Source organism: Cucurbita pepo, chromosome LG14 (assembly GCF_002806865.2).
Source record: "Cucurbita pepo subsp. pepo cultivar mu-cu-16 chromosome LG14, ASM280686v2, whole genome shotgun sequence".
Classification (NCBI taxonomy): Eukaryota; Viridiplantae; Streptophyta; class Magnoliopsida; order Cucurbitales; family Cucurbitaceae; genus Cucurbita; species Cucurbita pepo.
Window position 1 is genome coordinate 1,215,594 of NC_036651.1, and position 16,362 is coordinate 1,231,955.

The 16,362-nt window shown below is 37.8% G+C and overlaps 3 protein-coding genes across 3 annotated transcripts; 2 read left to right on the forward strand and 1 right to left on the reverse strand.

Moving 5' to 3' along the window:
* The first annotated feature begins 259 nt into the window (after nt 1-259).
* LOC111810178 (pentatricopeptide repeat-containing protein At4g33990) lies at nt 260-4,343 on the forward strand. The gene is made up of 3 exons (XM_023696782.1): nt 260-673; nt 1,029-1,086; nt 1,852-4,343. The coding sequence occupies exons 2-3, from the start codon at nt 1,082-1,084 to the stop codon at nt 4,301-4,303; spliced, it is 2,457 nt and encodes an 818-aa protein (XP_023552550.1). The 5' UTR covers nt 260-673; nt 1,029-1,081; the 3' UTR covers nt 4,304-4,343.
* A 559-nt stretch (nt 4,344-4,902) lies between these two features.
* Nucleotides 4,903-12,101, forward strand: LOC111810180 (endoplasmic reticulum-Golgi intermediate compartment protein 3-like). Its single transcript, XM_023696784.1, has 13 exons — nt 4,903-5,247; nt 5,931-6,004; nt 6,461-6,544; nt 6,700-6,780; nt 7,480-7,560; nt 7,983-8,075; nt 8,315-8,494; nt 8,638-8,705; nt 8,870-8,921; nt 9,304-9,357; nt 9,444-9,536; nt 9,937-10,003; nt 11,656-12,101. Exons 1-13 carry the CDS (start codon nt 5,106-5,108, stop codon nt 11,745-11,747), a joined length of 1,161 nt encoding a protein of 386 aa, XP_023552552.1. The 5' UTR covers nt 4,903-5,105; the 3' UTR covers nt 11,748-12,101.
* A 100-nt stretch (nt 12,102-12,201) lies between these two features.
* On the reverse strand, nt 12,202-15,571 carry LOC111810179 (probable leucine-rich repeat receptor-like protein kinase At1g68400). Its single transcript, XM_023696783.1, has 2 exons — nt 13,875-15,571; nt 12,202-13,105 (listed from the first exon to the last, which is right to left on the reverse strand). The coding sequence occupies exons 1-2, from the start codon at nt 15,103-15,105 to the stop codon at nt 12,435-12,437; spliced, it is 1,902 nt and encodes a 633-aa protein (XP_023552551.1). The 5' UTR covers nt 15,106-15,571; the 3' UTR covers nt 12,202-12,434.
* Between the last annotated feature and the right edge of the window lie 791 nt (nt 15,572-16,362).

Genomic DNA, 16,362 nt, shown 5'->3' on the forward strand with positions numbered 1-16,362 from the left:
TATCTGTATCCACACTTTAAAAGATTTATATTTTATATTTCTTTTTTGAAATATAATAAATATAAAACAAAACCCTTAAAAAATTTATATTTTTATTTGTTTTTCGAAGTATAATAAATATAAAATAAAACCCTTAAAAAAATTATATTTTGAATTTCTTTTTTGAAATGTAATAAAAAATTTAATTTCCTTATTTGCCCTTCCTCCAAACTAATTTATTGCATTGAGGCCATTTAGCTCCCTCCTCTGTTGCCCTCTTCGCGCCTCTGCTGCACTCGAAGTTCTTCGTTCTTCTCCTTCTTACAAGCTTCCAGTTCCAACCACACCTTTCTCTGTTCGTGTGTTTTTTCCTCTATTTCTGCCCTTCTGTTCATTCGTTCCAGTGAGCTCTTATGTACCAGATAGAGTCGAGGATTCTCTCGGCAATCTCGGAATATCTTGCGAGGAAGATATCGCTGGAAGTAGGATTATTGAAAGTTCATGGGGATGATTAAAACGCTAGAAATTACGGGCTGTGGAGCTTTGAAATTGAAGTTGCAAGATTTCTGCTATTGGAATAACTCAGGCGAGGCCGAAGAACAGGTGGTCGAGGAGAAACAAAGAAGCCCATTTCGATCGAGTCGCATTTATGGTTTTGATATGATTAAACACCGATTCTCGTTGCCTAATTCAGGTATGCCTTAAAACCAACTTTGTGAAATATATAGCTCCGTGAAGATTTCAATATGTTCTTTCAGGCCCCATTGATAACCATGGTTTTGGAGGGTGAATGTTAAGCTTAAACCCTACTTGTTTCTTTACTTAAGCTTCTTTCAGAATCTGGCTATGAATTCAAATGTCTCTTTAGTGAAGATGAACATATGGTAAAGAAATTGTGAGAAACTAAGTACAAATTTCAAAAACCAATAACCAAATGGTTATAAAACCTGAGTTTTAACTTTCTTTTAAACAACACTCTTAAACATGGGGTTTGAATTTGCATCAGTTTTCTTACATTAGATGTTTATTTGGTCTGTACTTGCCTTCAGGATACAAACACTGTGCACAGGAACCCACTACATAAAGAACTATCAGTCTCAGTATGAGGTATCCATCTCTCTATGTGCATATGCTCTATTGCTTATTTGATGCCCAAATTTCTTCCGAAACCCGAAGGTTAAGGCCAGGACCCTACCCGGCCCTTTGACAAGCCTCTCTTTGCCACTCTTGCCTATTCGTTATTCCTATGTTACTTATGTCTCGACTTCACTTCAATGCTCACTCTGTGTGGTGTATTAGATGATGCACCGTCCTCTTCGGTCGCATCATGACATTCTTCTATATTGGCCCACACGTGGCTAGATGGGTGCCTCTTGAGGGTCGCTGCTTTGCTTGTCTCGACGTAAAGGTCACAACCTACTTTCTTCATAGTATGTTGCGACATTCTCCCCACTTAACTTAGTCATTGTCCTCAATGACTTTCTCGGGCACAATCGCATCGCGGATTGTGACATTTTCTATGATGTGAATTTTTGTTTCAATTCAACATGTTAAAGCACGGGTACACCTTTTATTGACATTGATTGTGGGAACTAATAAGGATGTGCTTTCTTATTTTTAATTTTTCTTTCCCTCATCCAAGAGTGCTAGGAATCAAATAGCATCTAACACTTGATACTTTTTATCCAACAAATTAAGATTGTATTTAGCAAGGTGTCTATTTTTAGGAATCTATGAATCATCATTGCTTCTTGATCCTCAACGTTGTTTACAACAGATTCTTGTTCTTATTTTTCTGCTTTAGTTCCAGATAGTTGCGTGTCAATTACTGTAAGTTGACAAAACAATATTTTTCATGTCTATTGTTCTCAGATTTCTTCCATGTAAATGGAGACGGATTTCCTTGTTTAGGCCTTCATTCCAAGCTTGTTGTCCTTTGTATTCTGCAACTACAACTTCTCCCAAGTATTACTTTGATGAAGTTGAAATTGAGAAAAAGGAAATTGATTTCAACCGACTATTCCCTGTCTGCAAAAAAGTGCACCTTGCTAAGCGACTTCATGCACTACTTGTGGTGTCTGGGAAGGTTCAGAGCATCTTTCTTTCTGCTAAACTCATCAATCTTTATGCTTTTCTTGGTGATGTATCGTTCGCTCGCCGTACTTTTGACCAAATTCAGGCAAAAGATGTCTACACATGGAATTCTATGATATCTGCTTATGCTCGCATTGGTCACTTCCATGAAGCTGTAGATTGTTTCCATGAATTTATGTCAACCTCTATCCTTCAGCCTGATTATTACACATTTCCTCCTGTTATAAGGGCATGTGGAAATCTAGATGATGGGAAGAAGATACATTGCTTGGCTCTAAAATTGGGTTTTGAATGTGATGTATTCATTGCTGCTTCTTTGATCCATTTTTATTCTCGGTTTGGCTTTGTCAATTTAGCTCGTAACTTGTTTGATAGCTTGATGATTCGAGATATCGGTACATGGAATGCTATGATTTCAGGGTTTTGTCTTAATGGTAAAGTTGTAGAAGCATTGGAAGTCTTTGATGAGATGCGATTCAAGAGTGTAAATATGGATTCTGTAACATTTTCAAGTCTACTTCCGATTTGTGCGCAGTTGGATGATATAATAAGCGGTGTCCTAATTCATGTCTATGCCATCAAGCTCGGGTTGGAATTCGACTTGTTTGTCTGTAATGCATTGATAAACATGTATGCCAAATTTGGTGAACTGGGAAGTGCAGAAACCATTTTCAACCAAATCGAAGCGAAGGATATTGTATCGTGGAACTCTTTGATTGCTGCGTTCGAGCAGCATAAAGAGCCAGTGGTGGCTCTTGGATTGTACAAAAAGATGCACGCTACTGGGGTGGTACCCGACTTGTTGACACTGGTGAGTTTGGCTTCTGTTGCTGCTGAACTTGGCAATTTCTTAAGTAGTAGGTCTATTCATGGATTTGTTACAAGGAAAGGTTGGTTTCTACAAGATGTTGTCATTGGTAATGCAATTATAGACATGTATGCTAAGTTGGGGTTTATAGATTCAGCACGAAAAGTTTTTGAAGAACTTCCTGTCAAAGATGTGGTCTCATGGAACACTTTGATAACAGGTTATTCTCAAAACGGTTTAGCGAATGAGGCAATCGATGTGTATCATTCGATGAACGATTATAGCGATGCAGTGCCGAACCAGGGCACTTGGGTGAGCATTCTGACAGCATACTCCCAGATAGGAGCATTGAAACAAGGTATGAAAACACATGGTCTGCTGATCAAGAACTTTCTTTACTTTGATATCTTTGTGGGTACTTGTCTTATTGATATGTATGGAAAATGTGGAAGATTAGCTGATGCATTGTCTTTATTTTATGAAATACCTCACAAAAGTTCGGTTTCGTGGAACGCCATCATATCGTGTCATGGACTCCATGGATACGGTTTAAAAGCTGTCGAGTTATTTAGGGAAATGCAAACTGAAGGAGTGAAGCCTGACCACATCACTTTTGTATCTCTATTATCTGCTTGTAGTCATTCTGGTTTGGTTGATGAGGGTCAGTGGTGCTTCCAATTGATGGGAGAGTTGTATGGTATAAGGCCTAGCTTGAAGCATTATGGCTGCATGGTCGATTTGTTCGGTAGGGCAGGTCATCTCGAAAAAGCTTATGATTTTGTTAAAACTATGCCGATACGACCCGATGCATCTGTGTGGGGTGCGCTTCTTGGTGCTTGTAGGATACATGAGAATATAGAGTTGGCTAGAACTGTCTCGGATCACTTGTTGGAGGTTGAGTCGAAAAACGTTGGCTACTATGTTTTGCTGTCGAATATTTATGCGAAACTTGGACGGTGGGACGGAGTCGACGAAGTGCGATCATTAGCTCGAGACAGGGGATTGAGGAAGACTCCTGGTTGGAGCTCAATTGAAATAGACAAGAAAATTGATGTCTTTTACACAGGCAACCGAACACATCCAAGATGTGAGGAGATATATGATGAACTGAGGGATCTAACTGCTAAAATGAAGAGTCTTGGCTATGTTGCAAACTATAACTTTGTACTGCAGGATGTGGAGGATGATGAAAAGGAGAACATTCTTATCAGTCATAGCGAGCGGTTGGCAATGGCATTCGGGATTATCAGCACGCCACCGAAAACAACTCTTCAGATCTTTAAGAACTTACGGGTTTGTGGAGACTGTCATAATGCTACCAAGTTCATATCTAAAATTACCGAACGCGAGATAATCGTTAGAGATTCGAATCGATTCCATCATTTCAAAGATGGAGTCTGTTCTTGTGGTGATTATTGGTGACATGTTTGGAAATGACATAAAATAAACAAGATTCACTTCATTCGTTTTATGTTTGACAAACATGAATGGACACGTATTGATTGATTAGGAATTACATTTCTAAGTTTTAACACAATTTTCATCCATGTTTTATGGTGAATATAAGTATATTAAAAATTAAATAAACGCAAATTTAGAGTTATTTATAAAATGATCTTTTTTATGTTTTAATTTGGAATGAAAGGACCTAATTGAAGAAAAACTAGTATTTCGGTTCTCCTTGGAAAGTTACGATTTTACCCCTTATTGTTTTAAAAGACAATATATTCAATGGAAAATTGTGATTTAGGTAAGTAATTTTGCATTTTAGGACAAGTTTTAAAATTGGTTTGGATAATTATTTTTTTTTCCGACCAATTTCATCAAAATTTGAATTTTTAGAATTAGATGAATTTTGAGTAAATTTCAGCAAAGTTTTTGTTGAAATTCATGAATTTTTGCCAATTTCCGACCAAATTATGAATGTGGTCGAAATTCATTAATAAATAAATCGTCCATGACGAGAAAAACGTCGTCGTTTCGGTAAACACAATGTCACCATCGATTCCGTATGTTCTCCGTATACCGCGAAGCCACCCAAATCTACAACGGAGCTCAAATCGCGTACCGCAAATCTATGCGTTTGCCAACTATTCCGGCATTCAGACATTTCTTGATTTTGTCAAATCAATTTCTATATATGTTACTCTTTTCCTGATTTGTTCGGAATTCGCATTTCGAAGGGTTGAGTTTTCAAAGATTCTTGCTTTTCTTCGTAGAAGCCATGGATGCCATCTTCAACAAGCTCCGTAATTTGGATGCTTACCCTAAAATCAATGAAGATTTCTACAGGCGGACCTTTTCTGGTGGCTTAATCACCATCGCTTCCTCCTTTATCATGCTCTTCCTCTTCTTCTCCGAGCTAAGTATGTTCTGATGTTCTTTCTTTTCTCTGATTGCTAGGTTTGATTCTAGTTTGAATTTCTGTCTATACCTGAAAGTTTCGGGATGATGCAATTGTATGTTGTTGTTGCTTTTACTGTCGTGCGATTTGCCTTTTCTCCTTGTCTTCTCATGGCTGTTCAGCAGGCAAAAGAAGTTTTAATTTGGAAAACTTTTCAAGACAAAAAACTATAGAACCTCATACGTAAGTTAGATCACTAACATTCTACGGATTCTTCAATGTATTTAAAGTGAGTCGTGCAACTTCGGACCTATGAGTACAGTTAGCCATTAAAATGTCCTGGTTTTTGTCTCCTCCTCCAAGTGACATTAATGTTGCCAATTGTCATTGCAAGTCTTGAATGTATTCCAACAACTTTTGAATTATCAAACTTGGCTCTTTCAAGGCAAGTGTCTTTCATGGAGGGGATCCTTTTTGGGTATTGAAAGATTTTAATTCTCCCTCTAAGCTATGTTTATCATATCATGTTGGACCCATGGTATTCCACTCCCCTGTTTATCGTAGTTTTTTCTACATTTCGTATGAGCTTATAGTTCAGCTATTATGTTGTTGAAAATATACGTTAAGCCTTTTAATTAGGTGTTTTTACATTTTCTTTTGTTGTTGAAGCTTTTTATGACCATCATTTGTGATGTGTGGTTGCAGGACTGTACCTCCATGCTAAAACCGAGACAAAACTCGTCGTAGATACATCAAGGGGTGGAAATTTACACATAAATGTAATTATGATATTTTTGAGGCGATGATGATATATTGTTCTTCCTTTGTGTTTATGCTAAATTTAAGTTATTATCTATTTGCTTTTTATTGTCGAGGTTGAGAAACATTTTATTTCATGTTCCCAATGCTGGCAGTGTTAGCCGTGGGTTGGAAGGAACTTCGTCTGTAGGCTGTTTATTTATGTNTCGCTTTTTATTGTCGAGGTTGAGAAACATTTTATTTCATGTTCCCAATGCTGGCAGTGTTAGCTGTGGGTTGGAAGGAACTTCGTCTGTAGGCTGTTTATTTATGTTGTTCAACTAATAAACTTCTAACCTAAATGTGAAATATTGCTTTTGAAATGTTTTTAAAATTGATGAACTGTGTACATGTGAATTACAATTTGTGTTCCTGCTAACCTGGTTTGATCATCTTTATTTATGGGCTCAAACCTTGTTCTTTTCTTGTTGATGCAGTTTGATTTGAGTTTTCCTGTGATTCCATGTTCCATACTCGGTCTTGATGCCATAGATATCAGTGGAGAGCAACATCTTGATATAGTATGTGCTGCAAGAATCAATACTTCCCCTCTGGATCCTTTTTTTTTTCTCTTCATGTTATTTTACCATTCTATCACGTAACTTGGCTTGTATGTCACCATATACACTATTGTAGTCTAATATTTCTTATGTTTGGATTCATAATTCTCTTTCAGAAGCATAATATAATCAAGAAAAGAATTGACCATCATGGAAAGGTTATAGAAGCTAGACCAGATGGCATTGGTGCACCTAAGGTTAGTAGACTGTACTTGGATGGTTTTTGCTGACAAAAAATGATTTCTTGTGTTATCTGTTTTATAATGATTATCTGCAACGCTTTTGGGGCCCCTTACACTTGCCATAATGTTTTACCTGGTCCATAATTGATAATACAGGGTTTCAAAGTTTTAATGAAACAGGCGGACATAAATTTTTCCTTCTACCAGATTAGGATAAGTTAATCTGATTTTTATGTTTTTATTTGTTATTATAAAGTGTAAGTGAATATATTCCAAAAAAAAAAAGAGAGGAACAGCCTAAGGGGTGGGATCCGAGGGCACTCCCTTCCAAAGAAAAGCTATCATAAAAGGGCTTTCCAGTTTCTAATAATTAAGTCTTTGTACTTTAATTAATGTTGCAGTGTGTNTCATAAAAGGGCTTTCCAGTTTCTAATAATTAAGTCTTTGTACTTTAATTAATGTTGCAGTGTGTTTCTCTGATGCACTTTTTTATTCCGTTTCACTGTTCTCACACCTTTTTTCTAATATATATATATATATATATATATATATATATATATAGTGTGTGTGTGTGTGTGTGTGTGTGTGTGTGTGTATGGAAGGGCTGGTCCTTCATTTCTATGTTTCTGCGTCATTTTTTCTTTCCCTGCAAATTCTTCTTTTGGCTATTTCTATTTTTTTCTGTTTAATCATTTGTGTTTTTTTGTTCTCCAGATTGAGAAACCGTTGCAGAGGCATGGTGGCAGGCTGGAGCACAATGAAACGTACTGTGGTTCATGTTTTGGAGCAGAAACGGTACGTTTGGTCATCTGTTATCCCTTTGTTGACCTTTGTGGGTTTGGAGTCATTCTTTGCATAGTTTTTTATTATGATTCTGGAGCCGGAAGGAGGGCCTTTTTTTCATCATGATTATTTAAGATATCCTTTCTGGTTTACATAGCTTTGTTTTGCTTTATAGCACTTCATATTCGTATGAAAATATCTTATAATTTTGTCATTCCGTTCGGTTTTTACAGCATTGTTATACTTTTTTCACATTTTATGTATTCTTTTACCTTCAGAAAGTACAATGTTTACAAGCAACTGGCATATTGCTGAAATAGAATTCATTTATGGTTTTTCTGCTTTTAATTTTTTGTCCCCTTTAGATTGCACATATTTTTTTAAATGTAATATCAGAAATTTGAAAGGTTTTTCCCCCCTTCTCTTGTTTGCAGTCTGATGATGATTGTTGTAATTCATGTGAAGAAGTTCGTGAAGCATACAGGAAGAAAGGTTGGGCTATTACAAATCAAGATTTGATAGACCAGGTATGTCAGATTGTAATAATCACCATTTATAGGATATTTTATGCTGCATGTAACTATAAGAGGCAACTAGGTTGCTAGTCTCTTTAGTGTGCAGTCCCATCAAGAAGGGGAAAACAATGTCGTTAGAGGTTGGAATTATATACCTGGGACTTTTTTTACATGTGTTGTTTCCAAACTACAAGTAAACGGTGTAATCGGTTTTTGTCGCCAACTAAGATCTATATGCCTTCGATTTTCAGTGCCAGCGAGAAGATTTTATACAGAAGGTAAAGGATGAAGAAGGTGAAGGATGTAATATTGAAGGGTCTATTGAAGTTAATAAAGTAGCTGGAAGTTTCCACTTTGTCCCTGGAAAAAGCTTTCACCAGTCAAGCTTCAATTTTCTTGGTCTGCTTGCTTTGCAAACAAGTGATTACAATGTATGGTTCATACTTTCTTGTGTAAATCTGAAAAACGCAATACGAAAAGCATGCATAGGCGTTGTTTATAATCAATCTCTATTTTTCTGCTCTGATATATGTTTATGATGCTTCACATTCCATGTTTTATTCACATGATGCAGGTAAGTCACCGAATAAATAAATTAACTTTTGGTGACCACTATGATGGCTTGGTAAATCCTCTTGATGGGTAATTATTTTTTTCACCTCCTCTATAGATGTTTAGTCGTTGAAAATAATTCTAGTTCTATTAATAATTTCAGTTGAAGCAGGACAGTATTCTATTGTCTGATAAATATCAATTTTACTTGGCAAACTTACCCTGTCTAAGATGAACTTTCATTACTTGTTCAGGGTGCATTGGGAATATGACAAACAGAATGTCATGCACCAGTACTTCGTCAAGGTAAGAAGCATTAAAACAGGCTTTGGTTTCCCTGCTTCAGGGATTGACAAGCCTCGTTTCTCTTCAATTGAATATAAATTTTGTTTGGATACATAACATGTTTACTAATAATTCATGCTACCATCATCTACCTTTGGATCAAAATTTTGAATGAAAAAATGAACTGTAGGAATTAAGACTAAATGCAATGATTGACAGGGTAAGCATCCACAATAAGTGAAGCGATCCCACTTTCCTTTTATAAACTCATTTCCTGTTGTCATACAAATGAGAAGGCATGAACTCACTTCTCGCTGCTGTGGGATGGGGGGCATGGGGCAGGGAAAGTGCTTGTACAATGTAAAAGTTGTTTGGAAGAACTCTGAATGTATCTGTATTGCAGGTGGTACCAACTATATATACAAACATCAGAGGTCGTACTGTTCATTCAAATCAGGTATTGCTGAAAGTTCTCGTAAACTTGCGCATTTTATATTTTCGCTTGGATGGTGCCTTGAACATTGTACCAATGATTCGGTGCAGTACTCTGTAACGGAGCATTTTAAGAGTGTGGAGTTCGGAAGTTCTCAATCTATTCCTGGAGTTTTCTTCTACTATGACATTTCTCCTGTTAAGGTTGGTAACATATCTACATCCAAAGTGTTTCTGAAAACAAAAATTATAATGTTCTACATTGTAATGTTGGAACTTAAGCTGTCATTGATGGGTGATGATAATCTGATACTTTTTTTACCAGTTCACCTTATTGATTGATTTTCGATAGTACGTGGGGAGTTTTAATACCCGAAAGACTCGAAAAGTATGAATGTTTGATGTCTTTTTCTATGCATTGTGTAGGTGACCTACACAGAGGAGCATGTTCCATTTTTACACTTCATGACTCACATTNGATAATCTGATACTTTTTTTACCAGTTCACCTTATTGATTGATTTTCGATAGTACGTGGGGAGTTTTAATACCCGAAAGACTCGAAAAGTATGAATGTTTGATGTCTTTTTCTATGCATTGTGTAGGTGACCTACACAGAGGAGCATGTTCCATTTTTACACTTCATGACTCACATTTGTGCCATAATTGGAGGTACCGTATGCTCTCCTATCTCTACCTCACTTCTTCCTCCCAACCTAAGAATAAATGCGTGCATATTTATATGTTTGCATACACATGGTTTCTTTCCCCCATATTCTTTTTGTGGATAACAAATAATTTCACTGATAGTATGAAATTACAAAGGGCTAACCCCGTGTGATGGATTACGAAAGACCTCTCCAATTGGAGAGGAGGGAGGAACAGCTATAGTAGTGGAAAAGAGGGAGCATTTACACCATGAAACATGCACATTACAATAGCTTCAAAAAAATCTGTGATAGGGAAGTTCCTTATCTTGAAAAATCCTCCAACTTCTCTCTTGCCAAATGGTTCAGCTGAATGCTCTAATAAAATTCTCCCAGCAGCCTTTTTCATTTCTTTGAAGGATGCCCCCCAAGTGTGAAGTGCTGAAACTGTTTTGGGCCCTTTGTATGACCATAAACCACCCAAACGGCCGTAGATTTGTGAAATCTCACATTGGTTGGGGAGGAGAACGAAACTCTCCTTATAAGGGTGTGGAAACCTCTTCTTAGCCGACGCGTTTTAAAATTTTTAAGGGGAAGCCCGAAAGGAAAAGCCCAAAGAGGACAATATCTGCTTATGGTGGGCTTGGGCTTGGGCTGTTACAAGATCGAACCTCCAAAATTTCACAGCAAACTCACATTCAACCAAAAGATGACCTTGTGATTCATCATCTATTTTGCACTTCATTCACCATTGAGGAGAGAGAGACATGTAAGACAGCCTCCTTTGTAACTTGTCGTGGGTGTTGATGGCTTTGTGCTGGAGTTCCCAACGGAAGATTTTTTCTTTTTGGGATAGTGACCCTTCCATAGAGAATTCTAAATGAAAGCCTCTTCTACACAAGTCTCGAAAGGGTATTCTTCTTCAACCACACTTCTCACTCAAAGGCTCTGGGAACACAATCTTAGAAGACCCTGACTTTCAACTACAGGGTCGACCACCGATTCACGCATGGGCTCTAAAAGATACAATCTCACAATATCCTTGCTTTCAATTGAACAGATGACCATTGGCGAGTTAGTGAAGACATTGTATAGTCAATTGAAGGAATTACCCAACCATATGAATTCTTGAAGGACCAAAGCTTGTGCTTTTGAGTTTCAGAGTTCCTTGGATACAAAATATGCCAATTTGACAAGGTGGACATCTGAGGATTCGTTCTTTGAACCATCGCTGTTGTTTAGTGAAAGTATTCATTCTTCTAAAAATATTCTTAATAGATCTAAGACTCTTCATTTGAAGCAACATAATTATGCTCGTATTAGTCCGTCTGACTAATTATCGGTCGTGGCTGATTGAGTAAGTTCGCATAACTGCTAGACAATTAGGTTCGTCCATGACACTATAGGCCGGTACCCTAGATCCCTACAAGCAGATGATGATCAAATCCACTACACCCACCCCATAGCCCTGATACTAGATCGACTTTAGACTAGCTTTACATTACAAAATACCCTTTGAGGAGTTCGAGGGAAGAATCCAGAACCCGAAAGAATCTCTTTCTAGTTGCTCTAGAACTGGTGTTATTTCCCTTTATGTTTTCCGTTGAGAAACCTAGGCAGATCTCTTAAATTTACTATCCCTCGACCAGAAGCTAAAATCAGATCACTGTTTTGCAGGTATATTCAGTGTTGCGGGAATTGTAGATGCATTCATATACCACGGTCAAAGAAAAATGAAGAAGAAGGTTGAAATCGGAAAATTTGGTTAATGCCTCAGCTCTCTCTTTCACGCTAGACCAGTTTTGATCAAGCTGATGCAGTTTCATTTGGGAATCAAAATACAATTCTGTCATCATTTAGGTGTTGCTTTTGAAACGTATTTATATTCTAGGGAATTAAGTTCATCTCCAAACAGGGTTAAGATCAAGTTCTCTTTCACACCAACCCCCACAAAAGAGAGAAGAAAAAAGAAAAGAAAAGGGGGGAAAGCAAGTTTAGTGTAAGATAGAAGAAATTCCTGTTGTACCCATTTCTCATTCTGACAATTTGTAGAGTACTATGTAACTTGGGTTTACATTAAGATTGTGATCGAGAATTTGAGATTCATTATCATTTCAATCTAAGCATAGTTCAACTGGTTGGTGAAGAGATTAGAGGTTCAAATCCTCTCGCTTTCACTTGTTGTTTGAGATTATTTAATGTTTCAACTAATAGTGCGGATAGAGTTGGCTATCAATGTCTTAAAAGCGTTTTTATTAGCTAAACAATGCTTCATTTTTTTAAATGTTCGAGAAAATTTCGAAGCGTTTTTTACTTAAAAGTACTAGTTCTTAAAATGCACATTACAAAAATGCTCCAATTAGAGCATTATTTGATTATTCCAACAGAGTACAAGGAAATGATTTTGGAAATTCAAGATGGGTTTTGAAGTCTTGGATTGAAAGTAGTTGCATCTTTCATCTCTCGTCCATTGCAATGCCTGAGCCAACAGTGGACATTGAATCATCTGTTAAGGATCGATCAAAGGAAGAGCTATATTCTTCTCCATTTTCTGTAAGTTTTATGCTTTCAATTTCTTTTACAACTTCAGTCATCTCTGGTCGTTTGTCAGGTGAAATATTAGAACAACGTATTGCAATCTGTAATAGATTCAGCATTCCTGGAATGGCAGACCTTTGTGATGCTATTTCTGAGTCAAATATTTCTGCTGTCCATTCTTCTCTAACTGCTCTATTCACCCAAGCACATAAATCAATGCCATGGGATTCTTCTGGTGATGAATGAGATGAGATTTTTCCTGTCAAAAGTTCAATGAGAAGGCAGCCAAAGCTCCAAATATCTGATTTTCTTGACACTCTTTTCATTTGTTGATATTCAGGTGATCTGTATGAAGCCATGCGTTGAGCTGCAATGGGAAGGGCTACAAGTGAAGCAAAGCCATAATCTGAAACAAGAACCTCATCATTCTCACCAAGTAAGACATTTGAAGATTTTAAGTTTCCGTGTGGGACAATGCTGGTATTTGGCTTGGTATTGAGATGGAGAAACTCCAAAGCTCTTGCCACTCCTTGAGCAATAATCAATCTTGAACTCCACCTGAATGGAACTCTGCCCACACCTCTGCCTCCTGTGTGGCACAGTAAGTATCATTACTTTAAGGTAAGAACAATCTAATCTACCTTAGTATGTATGTTTTGATTGAAGTACTAATATAAAAAAGAATTGTTGTGAGATCCCACATCGATTGGGGAAGAGAACGAAGCATTCTTTATAAGAGTGTGGAAACTTCTCCTTATCAAACGCATTTTAAAACCCTCGAGGGGAAGTTCGAAAGGGAAAGCCTAAAAGGGACAATATCTGCCAGTGGTGGGCTTGAGCCGTTAAAAATGACATCAAAGCCACCAGTGAGGAGGTTGAGCCTCGAGGGGAGGTGGACAAAAGGCGGTGTGCCAGTAAGGATGTTGGGCCTCGAAAGGAGGTGGATTGGGGGGTTCCACACCAATTGGAGAAAGGAACGAATGCCAGCGAGAATACTGGGCCCCAAAGGAGGGTGGATTGTAAAATCCCGCATCGGTTGGGGAGGAGAACGAATCATTCTTTCTAAGAGTGTGGAAACCTCTCCACAGCAGATGCATTTTAAAAACCTTGAGGGGAACCTTGAAAGGAAAAGTTCAAAGAGGAGAGTACTCTGCTAGCGGTGGGCTTGGACCGTTACAATTATATTACATGATATCAAAGCAAAAGATATTAGCTTAAGCTTTTACGTTACTCATTAGCTTAAGATTTTGGGTTGATCGGTGATTTAACATGAGATCAAACCAAAAGATACGTTACTCAAATTTTCAAGTTCATAAGTGAAGAAGAGGAGAACGGGAATCTATAGAGGTAGAGCATACCATGTATTCTATCAAATAAGTTTCCTTTTTCTGCATACTTATAGAGCAAAAGCTTCTCTTCTTTGGTGTAGAAATAGGCAACAAGTGGAAGCAAATTTGGATGCCTTTTCTTGGCAATAATTTGTACTTGCTTCATGAATTCATCGACGCTCAAAGGTTTTAGATCTCTAAGCCGCTTCACAACGATTGGCGACCTGCCTTCAAGCATAGCCTTATAACTATTTCCAAATATCCCCTTACCAAGTCCCTCAGCTGAAGCTTTCAGAAGATCTCCAAGTTGGAAATTTTCTCCTTCCTCCATGAAGATGAGCTTCCCTCCTCCATCTGCTGCAGGCCCTTGGTTCTGGATTGAGATATCAGTCATGTTTTCGTTGTTCTTCTCCTTTGTTTCATTAGTTCCTAGCTTCTTTATGAGCTCCTTTATCTCCAGATGTTTCTTGAAGTAGAGAAGGAGCAGCAATAAATTAGCAACAAAAAAAAGTACAACAACAAGAACTAGCAACAAAGTGACACGAGGCTTGGAAGAAGAATTCTCTTCTGTGGCTTTGTTAGTATCAGGAGGTGCTGCTGTGTTATTTGACCCTTTTATGATTGAGTTGCAGACAGCATCAGAGGGCGGACCGCAGAGTCCGGGATTGCCACGGTAGGAGTCCGAGCCAAACGACTGAAGAGCCTTTGTTCTTGGAATTGAACCACTGAGATTGTTGTTTGAGACATTGAATACTGTTAAGGAAGACTGATTGAGTTCAGGTATGGAACCTGTAAGCCTGTTGTTTTGAAGCTGCAATGACTCCAATGAACTCAAACTCACAAGGGAAAGCGGAATTGGCCCATCAAACGCATTGGATGATAGATCTATAGCCTTCATCTTCTTGTTGGAAGAGAAATCGAATACATTTCCTGATAAGGAATTGTTCTTCAAGCTTAATGCAGACAATTCAGTGAACTTACTTAATGCATTGACATTCATATTCCCCACCAATCCTAAACTATCCAATGATAGCGCCGTGACTCGGCCATCGACGCATCGAAGGCCAAACCAAAGAGGAGGTTGATTGTTGTGGCAGTGAGTTCCAGTCCAGTTTCTGTTAAGGAAAGAGTTATTGAAAGTTGCCTTCAATGCATAAAGGGCATCTCTCTCATCTCCATTAAAGCCAACAAGAGTATCAACTTGAGCTGCAACAAAGCCAAACAATAGTATTGCTGCAATGAAGAACAAAGAGAACTCCATTCTCAAAAGTCCAACTCTGAGCAAATGTTCAGCAGCAGCAGATTTCTAAACGATGTCGATGAGATCAAACCCATCTTTGTTTTAAGTTCCTATTACAGCTAACCAATCTGAATTTTTTATATTTATCTTAAAGATAAAAACAAGGGAATGATTCACCCTTTTTTTGTTGTTGAAAAGGGGATATTCCAGCTATGGTACAAGGCTGGTTGTTTGACATTGTTTCCAATCCAGCTTGAACAGAACAGGTACTAGACTTGTAAAATCATGTCGACTTGTAGTTGTACTTTTCTTTTAGCATAAAAAGTGGGTGAAGAACTCGAATCTCAAGTGAAGAATTACACGTCAATTGTTGTTGAACTCTCACTTTCACCTATTTGTAGCTTTGTAGCTGTACTTCATGAGATTTGGAAGTTCAAGGGGTTTGATTTTGAACAGAAACCGTACTAGACATGTAAAACCATGTTTTTGACAATCGTGATTGTGAGGCCACCGGACGGTAGAAGGCGCTAGTCGGAGTAGGGATATTACAAAATCGTGAGGCTGACGGCGTTACGTAACGGGCCAAAGCGGACAATATTTGTTAGCAGTGGGTTTGGACTATTACAAATGGTATTAGAGCCAGATAGGGTGATGGGCCAGCGAGGACGCTAGATGTCACAATCGCCTTTGAAGCATTACCGTGACACTGGGTACCCAAGGAGGTGGATTGTGAGATTCCACATCTGTTGAAGAGAGGAATAAATCATTTCTTATAAGGGTGTGAAAACCTCTCCTTAGTAAACGCATTCTAAAACCGTGAAGTTGACGGCGATACATATTAGACCAAAGCAGACAATATCTACTAGCGGTGAACTTGTACTATTACAATGATATTCAAGTTAAGCTCAGTATACATTGAAAAAGTTCTTTAAGAAGCTTAAAATTCTAAGAACTCATGTTTGAAAAAGCAGCCAGAAACAAGATATATGTGACGTAATCTGCTCACAATATAGGGCATATGAGACAAGATTAGCATTGGAATTTGCTAAAAAAATTTACTGCTACTGAAGTGGTATAACTATCACAAGGCCAGAATTTATGGAGTATCCACATTCAGCTGCTTAAAAACAGAATTTGGAGACTGGGAGATGAGTAGGGGAATGAAGTTCCTGAGTGATCTGAAATCACTACTTCAAATACAAAATTCATCAATTATGTAGAATGTTTTGGCACCAGAGAACATCTTTAAAATCCCAAATCCTACAACCGTTTGCAAAC